This window comes from Capsicum annuum, chromosome 5 (assembly GCF_002878395.1).
Source record: "Capsicum annuum cultivar UCD-10X-F1 chromosome 5, UCD10Xv1.1, whole genome shotgun sequence".
Taxonomy (NCBI): domain Eukaryota; kingdom Viridiplantae; phylum Streptophyta; class Magnoliopsida; order Solanales; family Solanaceae; genus Capsicum; species Capsicum annuum.
In genome coordinates, this window is record NC_061115.1 from 10,174,324 (window position 1) to 10,191,275 (window position 16,952).

A 16,952-nucleotide genomic window follows, 5' to 3' on the forward strand; every position below is an offset into this window, starting at 1 on the left:
TGAGCTCCATGGACGAAAGGAGTCCATGAATCAACTCACGTATACCTTAGAAGGAAGATTCTTGATGATTGATGGAGGAATTTCCTTGAAATTGGATCTTCAAGCTTAATTATGCAACCTTAGTTGTTTTTCTCTTTTAGTGCTCTTGGATGTTGAACTTAAAATGTTAGTAGGGTTGTAATGTAATTAGGAGCTATATATTTCGTAGGGTTAAGTTTAGGGACGTGTAAGGAGTGTTAAAAGACTTAATTACCCTCAAAATAACTCAAAACGGAGTGTTTAAGTTACTTGAAACCATAAGATATGCGCCGCATATGATATCACATATATTTACATAGGTGCCGCATATGATATCGCCTATATCTACATAGGCGCAACATATTCTATCGCCTATATTTACATAGGCGCCGCATATGATATCGCCTATATCTACATAGGCGCCGCATATGCTATTGCCTATATTTACATAGGCGCCGTATATGCTATTGCATATGCTTTCCAGTGGCCATGTGCAATTGGTTAGGCGACCACTCTACTTCGCAAAGCCATAACTCCTAGCTCGGGTGTCGGATTTTTATGAAATTGGTATTGTTGGAAAGCTAATTATATTCTCTATAATTTGGTGGGTATAAATATGCAGAAATAACATATTAACATCGAGTTATACTCGTTCAAATATGACCCTTACAAAATCGAACACTAAAACTTGATGGATTCAAAAACTCTTAGCTTGTATTACCTTAAGTGACTCATAAGAACATGCTTAATGCATCATAAGCTATTTTATTGCTAGGATACTCATTGTAAGTCATGTACTCAAGTATGAATCACAGGATAGGAGATTTCATATGTAGAAAAAATAATTCGTCTCCTACCTTAGAAACATGAGGGGTATTACACTGTGCAGCCACCAACTGTGTTAGCATATGAATAGATTGCCTGAACTCTGCATTTGATATATTCCTCTGCGAAGTCGGGGGATGGTTCACATTAGTCCGTGGAGCCCGAGGTGGATTGGTTGGGACTGCAGGGACTCCCGGAGTAGGGACAGGGTCTAGAGTGGGAGCTCTATTACGTGTCCTCCTCCCATGAGTGGGACGTACTTCATCATTATGAGAACTCTGATTAGTATTGCGACGAGGAGGCATGACTGTTATTTCTATAAGACAAAAGATCACTAATTAGGAACAGACTTGACTCCGAAGCACGAACTAAATCACAAAGAAGGGAAATATTTTCCTAAACGCCTAGTAACCTCCTTCTTATAAGTATGGCACGCAACACACCTATAAATAAGACTCTACCTGACGTGATTTTGTAGACACCCTGGGACCATGAACCGTGCTTTGATACCAAGTTTGTCACGACCCAAATCGGGTCCCTGACTGTGACGAGCATTCCGAATCATGAAGGCCCGAAACACCCCTATCTATTTGGTAATCATGCACATAATTCATATGATAAAAAGAAATGCAGAAGATACACAATATTATGAAATATAGTCATGAGTCTAATGAAATTAATAATGGGAAATAATGTCCCACAACATCTAACGACATGTGAAAACCGTCTACGAAATCTCTACTACATGACTAAAACAACTGTCTGAAAACTGGGACAAGGTCCCCAGTATACCCAAAACTATTAAATGATAAATAAACTGCCAGACATCAGGCCTTCCGAAATATAGAAGGCTCACCACTTGACTCTACAAATCTGTCTGAAGAATCTACTGATTATCTGGACCCCTAGACTGTGCCTCCGAACCTGTGAGGGAAGGGGGTCAATACAAAGTACTGGTACGCAGAGTAATCCAAAACAAAGTAGAGATTTTTATATAAAATAAATGAGAGCTATTATAAAACACATTATTGCAAAATGATTTCAAAAATACATGGGCATAATATAATGATTTTTCAACAACAATGCAACACATCTGAGCTAGGTGGCACACCCTACAGTTTCACATTTTCACCAACTGTCAAATCTCGGATGCCGCCAAGATTAGAGTATAAGTGAGGAAAAGACACACAAGATCATACATCAGGGTGTCTTGACTCAATCAAGTATGGTAGTGCACAAGATCACAAAGCAGGGCTCCTAACCATAGTCCTAATTTGGGATGACATAATAGTCCCAATTTGGGATGACATAATGTCAGGTACACAAGATCACACAACAGGGTACCAAGTTCTCGAGTCGGTAAACACAATTTCCAGCGTAGAGTTATTTGACTCGTGCTTTCTTCGGGTAACCACCTATATTACAAAATCAATGTATGTAACTCATTTTAATCAACATATGTCATACTCTGCAGGGTATCGTCATACCCGACTTGCAAATCATCAATATCACATCAACTTTCCAACTTCTCATTCTATTTACCACATGCACATATGTATAACTTTCACACCATTAAAATACATACACCATGGTTCTATGCAATTATTCAATAAGTTTAATCATTTATGAGTAATGTCAAATCAATTGCAAAACTCATGCTCTCAATGGTTTAATACTAGTATAATATGGGGTATAAACATTATCATGGGGAATTTAGAAAATTCACAACTCATGTACATCGCACCCTTTTGAAATTTCAGGTCATATGTTCACAATTCAACCATTTAAATACATTCAAACAAACAACCCCATGATATCTCAATAATTCTTTCAAAATCATATATCAAAACATGTTATTTGTATCAATTGAAAACCCCCATTTGTAAAAACATATATATACTTGTATAAATTTAAAGTCTTGCGTAAATTTCTTTTTGAAAACATACCCATGAAATTTAGGACAACTCCACGTATCTCTATTTCAGAAAGTGATGGGTGCTTCTTGAAGCCCATGGTCTGGGGATTCCAAATCTACAATCAATTTTTGAAACTCACGGTTGAATTATGAGTTACTTGGGTTTTTAGTTTGAAACCCTTAGGAGTTTTCTTGAGTAATTTTGGTGAAAGTATGGATAATATGCTCAAATGGGGTTGAAATTTCGTGTTTGAGCTGATAAGGGTATGGGAAAATACCCAATATGCCCTTAATGAGACGGAGCTTAAATGCTGAAAATTTTCCAGGCTTGCAATAGACCATGCGTTGCATGCTAATTCCCACCACACTGGAGCATGCAACGCATGCCATATCGCATACTGCCACCATGCGATAGACCATGCGCCGCATGCATATTGCATGTTGCTACTGTTTTGGAAATCAAACGCGCCCTAAACGATGTCCAAAATTCTAAAACTTATCCGAGATGTTCTATAGGCTTTCCCCATTGCAACGCAATAAAAAATCTAAAAACGGTTGTCGGGATGACTAAAAATGAGATTCCCGAAGGTTCAGAGCGACAAATGAGACTAAGTCTCTTTTACACTTAGAATATTTTCCACAATTTAAGCTTCTATCCCATGCACATGCTATTACAGGATCATGTATTGCACAATTTTCTATGGGGCGTTATAGCTTAAGGGGCACCTTCTTATCACACAATACTCCTGAGGCGAGACTTCACTTCATCCAACCTGCTTCAATACGTTTGGAGACATCCTCGTCAATCTCGCCATTCCCCTGAATCATAGACCCCAGATACTTAAACTATCTCTTTTACAAACATCCTGGGAATCCAATCTCACCGCCACTTCGTCCTCCTGACTCGAGTCACTAAACTTGCACTTTAAATACTCTGTATTGGACTACTCAACCTGAACCCCTTAGATTCAAGGGTTTTCCTCCAAACCTCCAATTTCTTATTCACACCTCCCCGCGTTTCCTCAATTAACACTACATCATCTGCAAATAACATACACCAAGGCACCTCCCCTTCAATACTCCACATCAATACATCCATCACCAACGCAAAAAGGAATGGTCTAAGAGTCGATCCCTGATGCAAACCTATCTCGACCGAAAAATGCCCTGAGTCTCCTCCTTCCGTCCTCACCTGAGTCATTCGTCCACCGTACATGTCCTTAATAGCTCTGACGTACGTCACCGGAACTCTACTCACCTCCAAACATCTCCAAAGAACCTCCCTAGGGACTTTGTCGTATGCTTTCTCCAGGTCGATGAATACCATGTGCAAGTCCCTCTTCCTTTCCCTATACTGCTCCACCAATCTTCTCACTAGATAGATTGCTTCTGTAGCGACCAGTTATATAACCAAACTGATTCTCCAAAATAGACACGGCCCTCCTCAATCTCCTCTCAACCACCCTCTCCCAAATCTTCATAGTGTGACTCAACAACTTAATACCCCTATAGTTGTTGCAACTCTGAATATCACCCTTGTTTTTATATAACGGAATCATCGTACTCTATCTCCAAGCCTCAGGCATTCTCTCCATCTTGAAAATGATGTTAAACAAATCAGTCAACCACCTTAAACCTGCCTCACCAGTATACTTCCAAAAATCTACCAGAATCTCGTTAGGCTACGTCGCCCTACCCCTCTGCATCCTACAAATAGCTTCTCTGACCTCCTCAACCTTAAAACGTCTACAGTAACTGAAATCATGGCTCTCCTCCGAGCGCTCTAGCTCCCCTAACACAATGCCTCTGTCCTCTCCTCGTTTAGAAGTCTATGAAAATACTCCTGCCATCTCTTCTTAATGTGAACATCCTCCACCAAAACTCTACCATTCTCCCCTTAATTCACTTCACTAGATCGAGGTCACGGCCCTTCTTCTCCCTAGCCTTAACCAGCCTATACAACCTTTCTTTCCCCGCCTTTCTCCTCTAACCCCGCACACAAGCTCTCAAATGCTATTGTCTTAGCAGCCGTAACTGCTAACTTAGCCTCTTTCCTTGCTACTTTGTAAACCTCCCTATTCCCTTTCTTTTCCTCTTCGTCTTTACTCTCAATCAACTTTACATACGTCCCCTTCTTAATCTCCAGTTTCTTCTTAACTTCTTCATTCCTCCACCAGTCCTCCTTATGCCGACCTACCCGACCCCTCAAAACACCCAAGTACTATATAAATAAATTAAAACAAAAAAAATACTATATAAATTTGATTTGGTTGCAAATATCTACAAGTAAGAATTAGGAAGTTAAAAAGATCATTAATTTGATTAGTTTCATGAGCACGAAAAAATTGAAAAGCAAAGATAAAGAAAGACAAAAAAAAAAAAAATTAACTCTAAAACAAAGAGCAAAAAGATGAGTTATTTAAAAAAAAAAAAGAGAAGATAAAGGAATATGGAGAGTGAAAGAAAGAACTATTTTGATAAATAAGACCAATAAAGTTTATGTGTCAAAAAAATACTGTCTCAAACAAATATGTGAGGTGGTGCATGAGACCCACAGTAAAATATCAGACAACAAGTTCCATTAGCCGCCCCTGCACCTTCCATTAGCAGCCACATATAGTTGAGTGTGGTACCATTGAATAAAGGACCATACAGTATCTTCCATTTCCCATATAATATCATACAACAAAGTTCAGACATTATTATATTCTCCTCATCACAATGAATACTGATAAATCTATAAAATCTTGTACTATAATTGTTCTATCTAATTTTCTATTGTATTTCACTTTATTGGTTCAATTATTAGCACTTAAAACAAATTCTGAACCAATTGGATATGGCTATATTGTTAGATCAAAAGATGTTGACTCATCTGGTAGGATATCGACTGCTAGTCTTCAGCTCATCAAAGGTTCTTCTGTTTATGGACCTGATATTCAAAATCTCAGCCTTACTGTTGGGTAATGATCTTGATATTGATAACTTTTTATATAACATAATTATTGAAATTTAATTAATTTTAGAGAAAATGCATCAAAACCCTCCCGAATTTGTTTGTCCAACTTACTTCAGCACTTAAATTAATCTTCTATTTATTTACCCCCTTAACATCTTTAAAGTGATATAATTTCACCTCTTAATATATAATACTATTCTCATAATGGAGAGTGCATCACACTCACGGACACATCAGCACCACATCACCACCACGTCGGAGCCACATGAATAAAGTGTTTTTTACACATTTTTTTTATAAATATATATATATATATATAATATATATAAATATTTTTAAATATATATAAAATATTTTAAATTTCAAAAGGGAAAAGGCTCAAATATGCCACTGAACTATCAGAAATGACTCATTTATGCCATCCATTAAAAGTTGGGCTCATTCATGCCATCGCCGTTATAAAACCGGTACATCCATGCCATTACTTTTTAACCGTGGTTCTTAAAAAACCGCCTTGCCACGTGGCCTTTTATTACAGGTCCACGTCATTTTAAAATTTTTTTTTTTTGGATCCATTAAAATTTTTTCAATGTTCTTTTTTGCACAATTATGACAAAGTGATATTTTTAGTGGGTCTCAACTATTTAACCATTAAGAGCCACAACTTGAATATGTATATAGTACTAGAAATGACAATTAAAAAATAATTGTGAAGAAATTATTTGAAATTGAGCCGAGGGTTTATCGGAAATAACTTCTCTATCACGCTTCAGAGTAGTGGTACGACTATATTTAAGTTTTTTTTTTTTTTATATATATAACAGTGCTATATAAGATCTAGAAAGAAGAACATGGATTCACGTGAACCCGATAATTTCCACCTAAATACCTTCAGTAAATAACGTTTAATCTCTTCATGTTGTCCTTGTATTTTAGAGACTGTGAAAATGAAAAAATTAATTTTATCATTGTCTACTGTTCTTGTATTCTTTCTTTTAAGAAGCTACGTCAATATATACACATATTTGTTTGTTTAAATTTTACTTTTTAATAATCTTTTATGAAAATTTTTTCCTTTGTTCTAAAATCCACGTCTTTAAGCTTCAAATATAGAAATTAATGTGCATGTAGGCTACAATCTGGTGGAATTTTGTAACGATCAGAATTTCCCAACACAACTCTAATAAATCTGAATTTAAAGTATAATTTAGAACTGAAATAACTAGGTAATAGTGAACATGTATATCGTAGAACAAAAATGAAAAAAGAAAAAAAAAAGAAGTTTTGTTGATACACAATTACATATGTATTCGTTGATCTTAATATAGTGATACAATGGCTGTCCAACTAGCCATACAAAGAAATGAAGAATATATTTTTAGTACATGCAATTAATGGTTAAATAGTTAAGAGCCATTAAAAATATCACTTCGTCATAATTGTGCAAAAAAAAACATTAAAAAGATTTTAATGGATCCAATTTTTTTTTTTAAAAAATGATGTGGACCTCTAATAAGAGGCCATGTGGCAAGGCGGTTTTTTAAAAACCACAGTTAAAAATTAATGGCATTGATGTACCGATTTTATAACGGCGATGACATGAATGAACCCAACTTTTAACGGATGACATAAATGATCCATTTCTGATAGTTCAGTGACATATTTGAGCCTTTTCTCATTTTAAAAATACCCCTACCCCCCATTTTCCATCTTCTTCATAACCACCCCTCCTTCCCTTCCTCCCCCCGGTCCACCGCCACACCTGCACACACCCCGTCCACCCCCATACTGCCACACCTGCACACACCCCCATCCACCTATGTCCACCCCCACACAGCCACACCTGCACACATGCGCCAGATTTTTCCATTACCACCATCGAAAAATACCATAAAATAGTGATAAAAAACTTAACCCATCTGATAAATTCGATCAAATCAACACTAAATTCTCTAAAATCAACAACCAAACATCCAAATCAATTATTTCCAGCATAGAAAAGATGTAGGACTTAGATAAGTTAATTAATTCTATAGTACAAATTTTATTTTACCAAATTATCCTGCAAAAAATAAAAAACATAATCAAAGATGAAATGACCCAGATTGAAAAAAAATTAAAAAAATCATAGGAACAAGATAAACAGAACATCATAAAATTCTACAAAAAAAAAAAAAACATAATTGATTATCACTTGCATTCAAATTTGTGAATTTACATCAAATGATTCATTTTATAACAGATCCCCAAAGACCAAAATCAGAATGTAGATTCAACAACAAATCAAGAAATCTCATTTTTTTTTTGTTAAATTCAAGAAATGAGTGGTGGTGGTGATGGTGGATATGGCAGTTGAAGGGAGGAGTGGGGTGGGGGTGTTGGCCGGTGGGATGGGTGAAGAAGAAAGGGGGAATTTCTTTTTTCTTTTTCTATTATATATATATATATATATATATAATATCAGTTGGCTTTTAAAATAAAAAATAAAAAAAATTCACGCATTTTTTTTTCGTTTTTCCTTTTTTTAAAAAATGTCACGTCAATATTAGGTTTGAAGTTAATTCACTTTAAAAATGTTAAGGGGGTAAATAAATAGAAGATTAGTTTAAGTGTTAAAGTAAACTGGACAGACAAGTTTGAGGAAATTTTGATGCATTTTCTCTTAATTTTAAGTAGTTGTTTGCACATGAATTGAGTGATATTTGAAAAAAAAAAAAAAGAGTAGTATTTGAAGGTAATTTGAAAAAAGGTATTCCAAAGTTGAAGTTGTGTTTGGACTGCAAAGTTATTGTAGTTTTGTGAAGAAATATACTCCACAACGACAACAACAACAACATATTCAGTGTATTCCCACAAAGTGGGGTTTGGAGAGGGTAAAATATACGCAATTCATAGCACTACCTCAGATGAAGTAGAGGTTGTTTTCGATAGACGCCCGACATAGGACAAAGACCAGTATAACAAATGAAAAACATAAAAACGCACAACAGAATGATACCAGAAACAAGACACCGATTAGTTAATACTATAAACTATCTATTTGAAATCACCAATAACACCAAAACATAGGAAGAAATATACTCCATGTGTTTTAACGTTTGCCGAGTTTTGACTTTGTGTGGAGTTTATGTAAGTAAAGAATACTTTTGAATTTAGTTGTCTTTAACTAAAGATAGGTTGAATGTATCAAAATGTTCTTTAATCTTGGGGTCTTAAACATATTAGGTGAAAAGTTGCAACTAAAGTTTTTTTATTTTGACATACCCAGTGTATTCCCATCAAGTGGGGTTTGGGAAGGGTATAGTGTACGCAGTCCATCCCACTACCTCAGATGAAGTAGAGAGGCTGTTTCCGATAGACCCCCGGCTCAGGACAGATAACAATTTAGCAAAGAATACACATAAAAGCATGCATCCACATGGTAATACTATAATAACACATAGGAAAGGATAATACCTAAAACAAAATGTATCCTCCGCAGACAGACTCGTCTTTTTTGTATCAAAAGATCTTTTAAATTTGATTAAAGTGTTGTTTATAAACAAACTGATCAGCCTTTTGTTGTTTTAAATACTGATGGATTCTGCAGCTTTGAGACAAAAGATCGTTTAAGAGTCAGAATTACGGATGCAGATCATGAAAGATGGGAAGTTCCTCAAGAATTTATCCCCCGTGAAACACATTCATCCCCCCGAAACTCCCTCCTAGGAAAGTTCTCTTCTAACGAAGACACGCATTACATCCACACAAACACCATTTCTGACCTTAGTTTCACTCTCTACAATACCACCCCTTTTGGCTTCACTATCACGCGTCGTTCCTCAGGAGATGTTCTTTTCGACACCTCACCTAAAAATGGATCTCCGGACACATTCCTCATCTTCAAGGATCAGTACCTTCAACTGTCCTCTTCATTGCCAGCTAATTGGTCATCTATCTATGGCCTCGGGGAGCATACCAAGAGAACATTTAAGCTCAAGCATAACCAGACATTAACTCTTTGGAATGCTGATATTCCTAGTCTCAATGTTGACGTCAACTTGTATGGTTCCCACCCTTTTTACATGGATGTCAGGTCTCATCCTAGGGTGGGGACCAGTCACGGAGTCTTGCTGTTCAATAGCAATGGTATGGACATTGTATATACTGGTGACAGAATTACCTACAAGGTGATTGGAGGGGTCATTGACTTGTACTTCTTTGCTGGTCCTGTGCCAGAGTCGGTCATGGAGCAGTACACAGAGCTCATTGGCCGCCCCGCGCCCATGCCATACTGGTCTTTTGGTGCGTAATTATGCTAGCGAATTACCTATTGGTTCGTAGTGTTTATTCTGTTTACTAACTTCATAAGGCCCTAACATTTAAATTTTGTTTGATACTTAAAAAATATGCACAGTTTCTTGTTGTCTCAAGCATTCGTTAGTGCAGAGCCCGGTTACATAACGTTATGTGATCCGACCTCTTTCAGTACTCATAATGGGGTGGATAGAGCTTTGACTAGTTGTGAATATGAGGATTGTGTTTCTTTCTACAATTTATACATCTATGGTTTGAGACAGATAGATTGACCTATTGTTTTCATGCAATCTATTGCGAATTGCTGGCAACAGGGTTTCATCAATGCCGATATGGTTATAAAGATATTAATGAAGTTCGGAATGTGGTTGCTGGCTATGCAAAAGCTCACATCCCTCTTGAGGTCATGTGGACAGATATTGATTATATGGATGGTTCTAAGGCTTTCACACTTGATCCTATTAACTTCCCACTTGACCAGATGAAGAAACTTGTCGATGCACTTCACCACAATGGCCAGAAATATGTTCTCATATTGGATCCTGGTGAGTTCTGATATATTCAACTTCTTGCTTCATTAGCTTCAGGTAGGCTACCTACATCACACTCCTTTGGGGTGTAGCCTTTCCTGGAACTTGTGTGACCGCGAGATGCTTCGTGCACCGAGCTGCCTCTTTTTTGTTGATATTTAAAGTTGATGTAGAAGTTTAGAAATTGCGAAGGTATTGGGTTAAATGACTTAATCAAAGCACTATCCTTGTTTCGTTTATGATCTCAATGACTTGTTCACAGGGATCAGCATAAATAGCTCATATGAGACGTACAAGAGAGGGATACAAGCGGAAATTTTCATCAAACGCAATGGTGTCCCTTATCGTGGCGAAATTTGGCCTGGAAAAGTATACTTTCCTGATTTCATAAATCCCCGAGGCAGAGTCTTCTGGAGTAACGAAATCAAGATTTTCCATGACCTTCTCCCCGTTGATGGGCTCTGGCTTGACATGAACGAGGTATCTAACTTCATCTCTTCTCCTCCAACCCCATTTTCTACCCTTGGCAACCCTCCTTATAAGATCAATAACAATGGAAGCTTACGTCCAATTAACGAGAAGACTATCCCAGCAACATCAGTACATTTCTGGAACGCCTTATAGAGTACAATGTTCATAACCTCTACGGATTCCTGGAAGCTAAAACGACCAATGCTGCTTTAATCGAAATTACTGGTAAAAGGCCATTTATACTTGGCAGATCTACCTTTGTGGGTTCTGGCAAGTACACAGCACATTGGACGGGAGATAATGCAGCCACTTGGGATGACTTGGCTTATAGTATTCCCAGCATTTTGAGTTCTGGATTGTTTGGGATTCCCATGGTTGGAGTTGATATATGTGGCTTTGCTGAAAATACTACTGAAGAATTATGTCGCCGTTGGATTCAGGTACAAGTTCTTTCATCTTTAAAGAAATACTTTGCTGCATATATTGTAAGTTTATAATCTCAGTCCAGAAGTTCAAAATGGCATATATGACCATTCTTCTTTTTCTTATTTAAATGTGAAACTTCTAGGAAAAAACTTCAAATTACGACGGCGATCCTCATCTAAATTATGTAGTATTAGATATACTAATGTCCTATCCCGTAAATCTTAGCTATGCCTTGGATCAAATTGAATCAGAGAAGGCACAACTAGTTATAAATACCGTCCTATTATATGTCTATGCTAAACTTGTCGATATATTGAATATTGATACTCATTAGAATTTAAGTTTTGTGCATTGACCAGTAAACTTGATCTGCTATTGCAGGTTATCCAATTATATACACAAAATTTAAAAAAGAAAAAAATAGTTAACCTACAATATATCAATTTTCTGCTGAATGCCTCTCAATATTGAGAGTCTTGTCATTAAATAGAAAATATTCAATGATTACATCCCTAAAGATCCGTCTTCCTATCCCTAAAGATCAACTTTTCTATCCCTCTAAATCGGCTATTCTATCCCACCAAATCTGCTCTTACTAAAGTCACTATTATTCTCTTTAACTACTAAATCAAATCTATGTAATTACACTAATATACAACAATATATGATTACACTAATATTCAATATTTACATCATGCTAACATACCCCTCAAATTGATACTGGTAGATCAAGAAGCATCAATTTGCCGACTAAAAACTGATGTCGTTGTCGTGCCATTGATTTTGTAAATGCATCAGCTATTTGAAGATCACTGGACATGTGCGAAAGAGTAATGACACCTTTATCTACAGCTTCTCGTGTATAATGACAGTCGACTTTGATGTGTTTGGTCCGCTCATGATAAACCGGATTAGTAGCAATCTAAATAGCACTTGTATTGTCAGCATGGAGAGAAGTAGGATTAGATTGAGGAAATCCAATCTCATCAAGTAGTCCACGAAGCCACACAATCTCGGAGCAAGCAGTAGACATTGCTCGATATTCAGTCTCTGTTGAAGATTTTGACACTCGGTCTTGCTTTTTTTCCAAGATATCAAAGACTCTCTAAGAAACATGCACCAACCAGTAACCGAACGACGAGTGTCAGAACATCCCGCCTAATCAGAATCACTAAAAGCATTAAGACGAATAGGCGAACCACTAGGAAAGAATAATCCATGATTAGATGTTCCTTAGAGGTATCGAATGATGCGACGGACAACCAACAAATGAAGATGACGGGGAGCTTGCATGAATTGACTAATTTGTTGAACTGCAAAAGAGATATCAGGCCTGGTAATAGTAAGGTAATTTAAGCTCCCAACTAATTGCTGAAATATAGTTGGATCAGGAAGAAGATCGCCTTCCTCCCGGCGATACTTTACATTCAATTCTAATGGAGTATCCACAGAGGAAGAATCTTGAAGACCTGCCAAAGAAATCAAATCTTGGGTATATTTGTGTTGATTTAGAAACACACCGGATGAATCACGATGAACTTCCAAACCCAAGAAATATGTAAGAGTACCAAGATCTTTCATATGAAAAGAATCCTTAAGTTCCTGTTGCACGCTAGTCATTAGTGAAGAATCAGTTCTTGTAATAATAATATCATCGACATATACCAAAAGAAGCACACAAGCTGCGGATGTTTTTCGAAGAAACAAAGATGAGTCATAGTTTCTCTTCTCAAAAGAGAATTGTAGAAAAGTAGACCGAAATTTGTCAAACCAAGCTCTGGGAGCTTGTTTTAATCCATACAAAGACTGCTTCAACTTGCATACATCTGATGTAGGCAATGAGAAAAAACCTGGTAGGGGTTTTATATAAACGTCCTCTTTGAGATCACCATGAAGAAAAGCATTTTTGGCATTCATTTGATGAAGAGTCCAGTTTTGTGAAGCAGCAATGGTAACAATAGTTCTCACCATCATCATTTTTGCTACTGGTGCAAAAGTCTCTTCATATTTCACACCATACTCCTTGTTACCAAGAACAACCAACCAAGCTTTGTACCAATCAAGAGTTCTATCAGAATGAAGTTTAATTGAAAAAACCCATTTATATCCAATTGGATGGAAATTTGAAGGATGAAACAATATCCTATGTGTCATTTTTTTTGAGAGCCAAAAGTTCTTCCTCCATTGCTCTCTACCAACATTCATACTTAGAAGCTTGTGAGTAACAAGTTGGAACAGAAATAGTGGATGAAGTAGATGAAAATCCATACCAATTAGGAGTACGAGATACTCTCGTAGATCGTCGAGTGGGCTCAAGAGGAGCAGGCCTTGAAGAATTCTTAGATTCTAGTTGTAGTGCAGTTTCAGGTGTCGGATCAATATCAGGAGGGGGTAAAGTTGGCAGCCAATATTTGTACATAAATCTGGGTTTGAACCTTTTAAAAGAAGATGACAAATCTTCAAAAATAGGAAGAAGAAGAGAAGCAGGAGATGGCTCAACATGAGTAGGAAAAAAATACTGATTCTCAAAGAAAACAACATTTCTAGAAACATGAAATTTATTAGAACATGGATCATAATAGAGAAACCTTTCTGTGAAGTACTATAACCCATAAAAACACATTTAGTAGACTGAACAGAAAGTTTATTATGCTGAGAAGGAGGAAGATGCACAAAACAAATACAACCAAATGTATGAAAATTATCATAGCTTGGATTTTTGTGATAAAGATGAAAATATGGAGACTCAAGATTTAACACTTTAGATGACAGCCTGTTAATTAAATAGACAACAGTAGACAAAGCTTTAACCCAATATTTAGATGGGACAGAGGACTCAATTAATAAAGTACGGGTGACATCTAAAAGATGACGATTTTTAAGCTCAGTGACCCTATTTTGTTGTGGTGTATATGGACAAGAGCGTTGTGAGACAATTCCTTTGTCATGCAAAAAATTTTTGAATTTATTTGACATATATTCTCCACCAGAATCAGATCTTAATTTGATACAAGTAGAAAATTGAGTCTCAATGTAAGCCAAAAATATCTTGAACATGGAAAATACTTCAGATTTAGTACGAAGAAAATACACCGACATAAATCGACTATAATCATCTATGAATATCAAAAAGTACTTGAATTGAGCATGAGAAACAATTGGTGAAATACCCCAAACATCACTATGAACAACATCAAAACACTTTGTAGCACGACTACCCAAATTAGGAAAAGGAAGAATTTTACTTTTGCCTAATTTACAAGTAGAACAATCAAATAAAGCAGGGGAAAATTGATTTTTACTTCCTAATAAACCAGAATTTGATAAATGAGACAACACAACAGAATTTAGATGTCCTAGACTCTTATGCCAAAGCTCAGTCTTATTAGCCGTAGAAGTACAAGCAAAAGATAAAACAGGAGGAATGAAAAATTGTATAGGAAATAATCTTCCAACTTTAGTCCCTTTTGCGATTATCATCCCCGATACCTGATCCTGCACAAGACAACCATTACAAGAAAAATTTACATCACAATTGTCATCAACCAATAGTCCAACTGAAATAAGACTAGTTGAGAGCTTCGGTGAAATAAAAACATTCTTGAAAGTTGGAGAAATATCCCCAACCTTGGTAATGGGTAAATTACTACCATTAGCAACCGGTATTTGTGATGAACCTTGATACTTACAAACATTTTTTAGTATGCTTGCTGAGTTGGTCATATGATTGGAAGCACCAGAATCAACAATCCAAAAATTAAATTTAACATCAATACCTTGTAATCCCAATGCTGAAAAGGCTGATACGATCATTTGTTGTACCATTTTAGGAGTAAGAACCTGAAGATGAGTTCTCAAGAGTGGAACCATTTATTTCTGCGTGAAAATTATTTACCTTATGATTCTGAGGGCGTGTGGGACACTCTTTGATAATGTGTCCTTGTTGTTTATAGTAATTACAGAACTTCTTGCCAAAATTTCTAGCAATATAGCCATATTCCTTGCAATTGTAGCATTGAGTTCTATTCATATCCCTACTCATACCTTTTCCTTGAGCAGCAAATGCAACAACGATATCATTTCCTCTTCTAAAAGAATTTTGTGTGACATAACGCTGCTCTTCACAAAGAAACTCCCTAAAACAAACATTCAGGGAGGGAGACGGGTCACGATTCATCAAGTTAGAGCGAACACTCTCAAACTCAGAGCGTAACTTTATCAAAAATTGATCTCGCTTGCTTTGCTCATGAACTTGCTGAATTAGAGAGAGATTCAGAAGGTATTTTGGCATAAACAATATCTGTAAATTCAGCCTATAAGTTCTGAAATCCAGAATAATAATCCTGAATAGAAAGACCTCCTTAAGATTAATTAGCAATTTCATACTCTAAGTGAAAGCGCCGAGCACTATTATCTTGGTTGTAAACCTTTTGTAAATAATCCCACATGGACTTAGCTGTCTTGTAAGGGGTCAGAAAAATAAGTGCATGTAATTTGATCACTAAAATTGGAACAAAAATTGATAGAAGTGCATCTGGTGTTCTGGAGATGACTGGTTTATCAGTTCTTATTGGAAAAGAATTTATTATTGAGCTAACACTTTCCAAATAATTATCAACAAAACAGTGATGATCTTATCTATGCTGGTCGGACTCTTCAAAAATGTCAACGAGTGCATGTCAGATTATTCGAAAGTAGTGCATTTTTGGAGAATCCAACGTGGGTGTGGCATCGAAAGTGAACAATTCGCACAACTTTGGACCTTATTATCTTCATAATATTGTAGAATATGGAAAATAAAACATATTTTTATATGTTATTTCTTGATGAACTAATAAAGCTAAGAAGAGTCGCTTGGCAATAAATGTTCATGTAATTCAAACTGTATTATTTTCATCATGGATTGTTTGGTGGGATGTATTAGTTATGGAATAATATAATCTTTTGTTTGTTAGGACTGTCAATCTATGCATGTTGGTGCATTTTATTATTAAAATAAAAATATTAAAGTGCATGACAATTAGTAGACATAAAGTGAAGAAGGTGGTGTCATTATTTTTGTAACTCACCACTTTATATTTTTGTGTTAGTGGGTATGAATTGTGATAAAGATGATCATAAGTTCTTTTAACTCATATGACCATTGGTTCTTGTAACTCCATGGCCATTACTTTCATGTAACTTATGTAACATCAAGACTATTCATCTACCTACATTACTATCCCTCATTCATCATATTCATTACATGGAAGAATTCTACAACTATAAATAGTGGTGGTTCTTTCTTTGTTGTTGATGTAGAATGGACTAGGAAATATGGTAAGTGTGAAAAAGATTATAGTGTGTAGTAGTGAAAGAGAGAGTTGAGCCAAATAAAATATTCTAATTCTACAACTATATTCACTTTACAAATGAGAGTTATTATATTAGTGAAAGAAAGAGTTGAGACAAAGAAAATAATCTAAATCTTTAACTATATTCACTATACAAAGAGATTAATATATGTTTAAGG

At 36.1% G+C, this 16,952-nt stretch overlaps 1 protein-coding gene across 1 annotated transcript; it reads left to right on the forward strand.

The window, feature by feature from the left end:
* Positions 1 to 5,422: 5,422 nt before the first annotated feature.
* On the forward strand, positions 5,423 to 11,969 carry LOC107871616 (alpha-glucosidase-like). The gene is given in 5 exon segments (XM_047412511.1): positions 5,423 to 5,721; positions 9,307 to 10,001; positions 10,328 to 10,558; positions 10,806 to 11,161; positions 11,164 to 11,969. Coding segments are annotated over 5 exon segments (1,872 nt in total). The 5' UTR covers positions 5,423 to 5,479; the 3' UTR covers positions 11,512 to 11,969.
* The last annotated feature ends 4,983 nt before the right edge of the window (positions 11,970 to 16,952 follow it).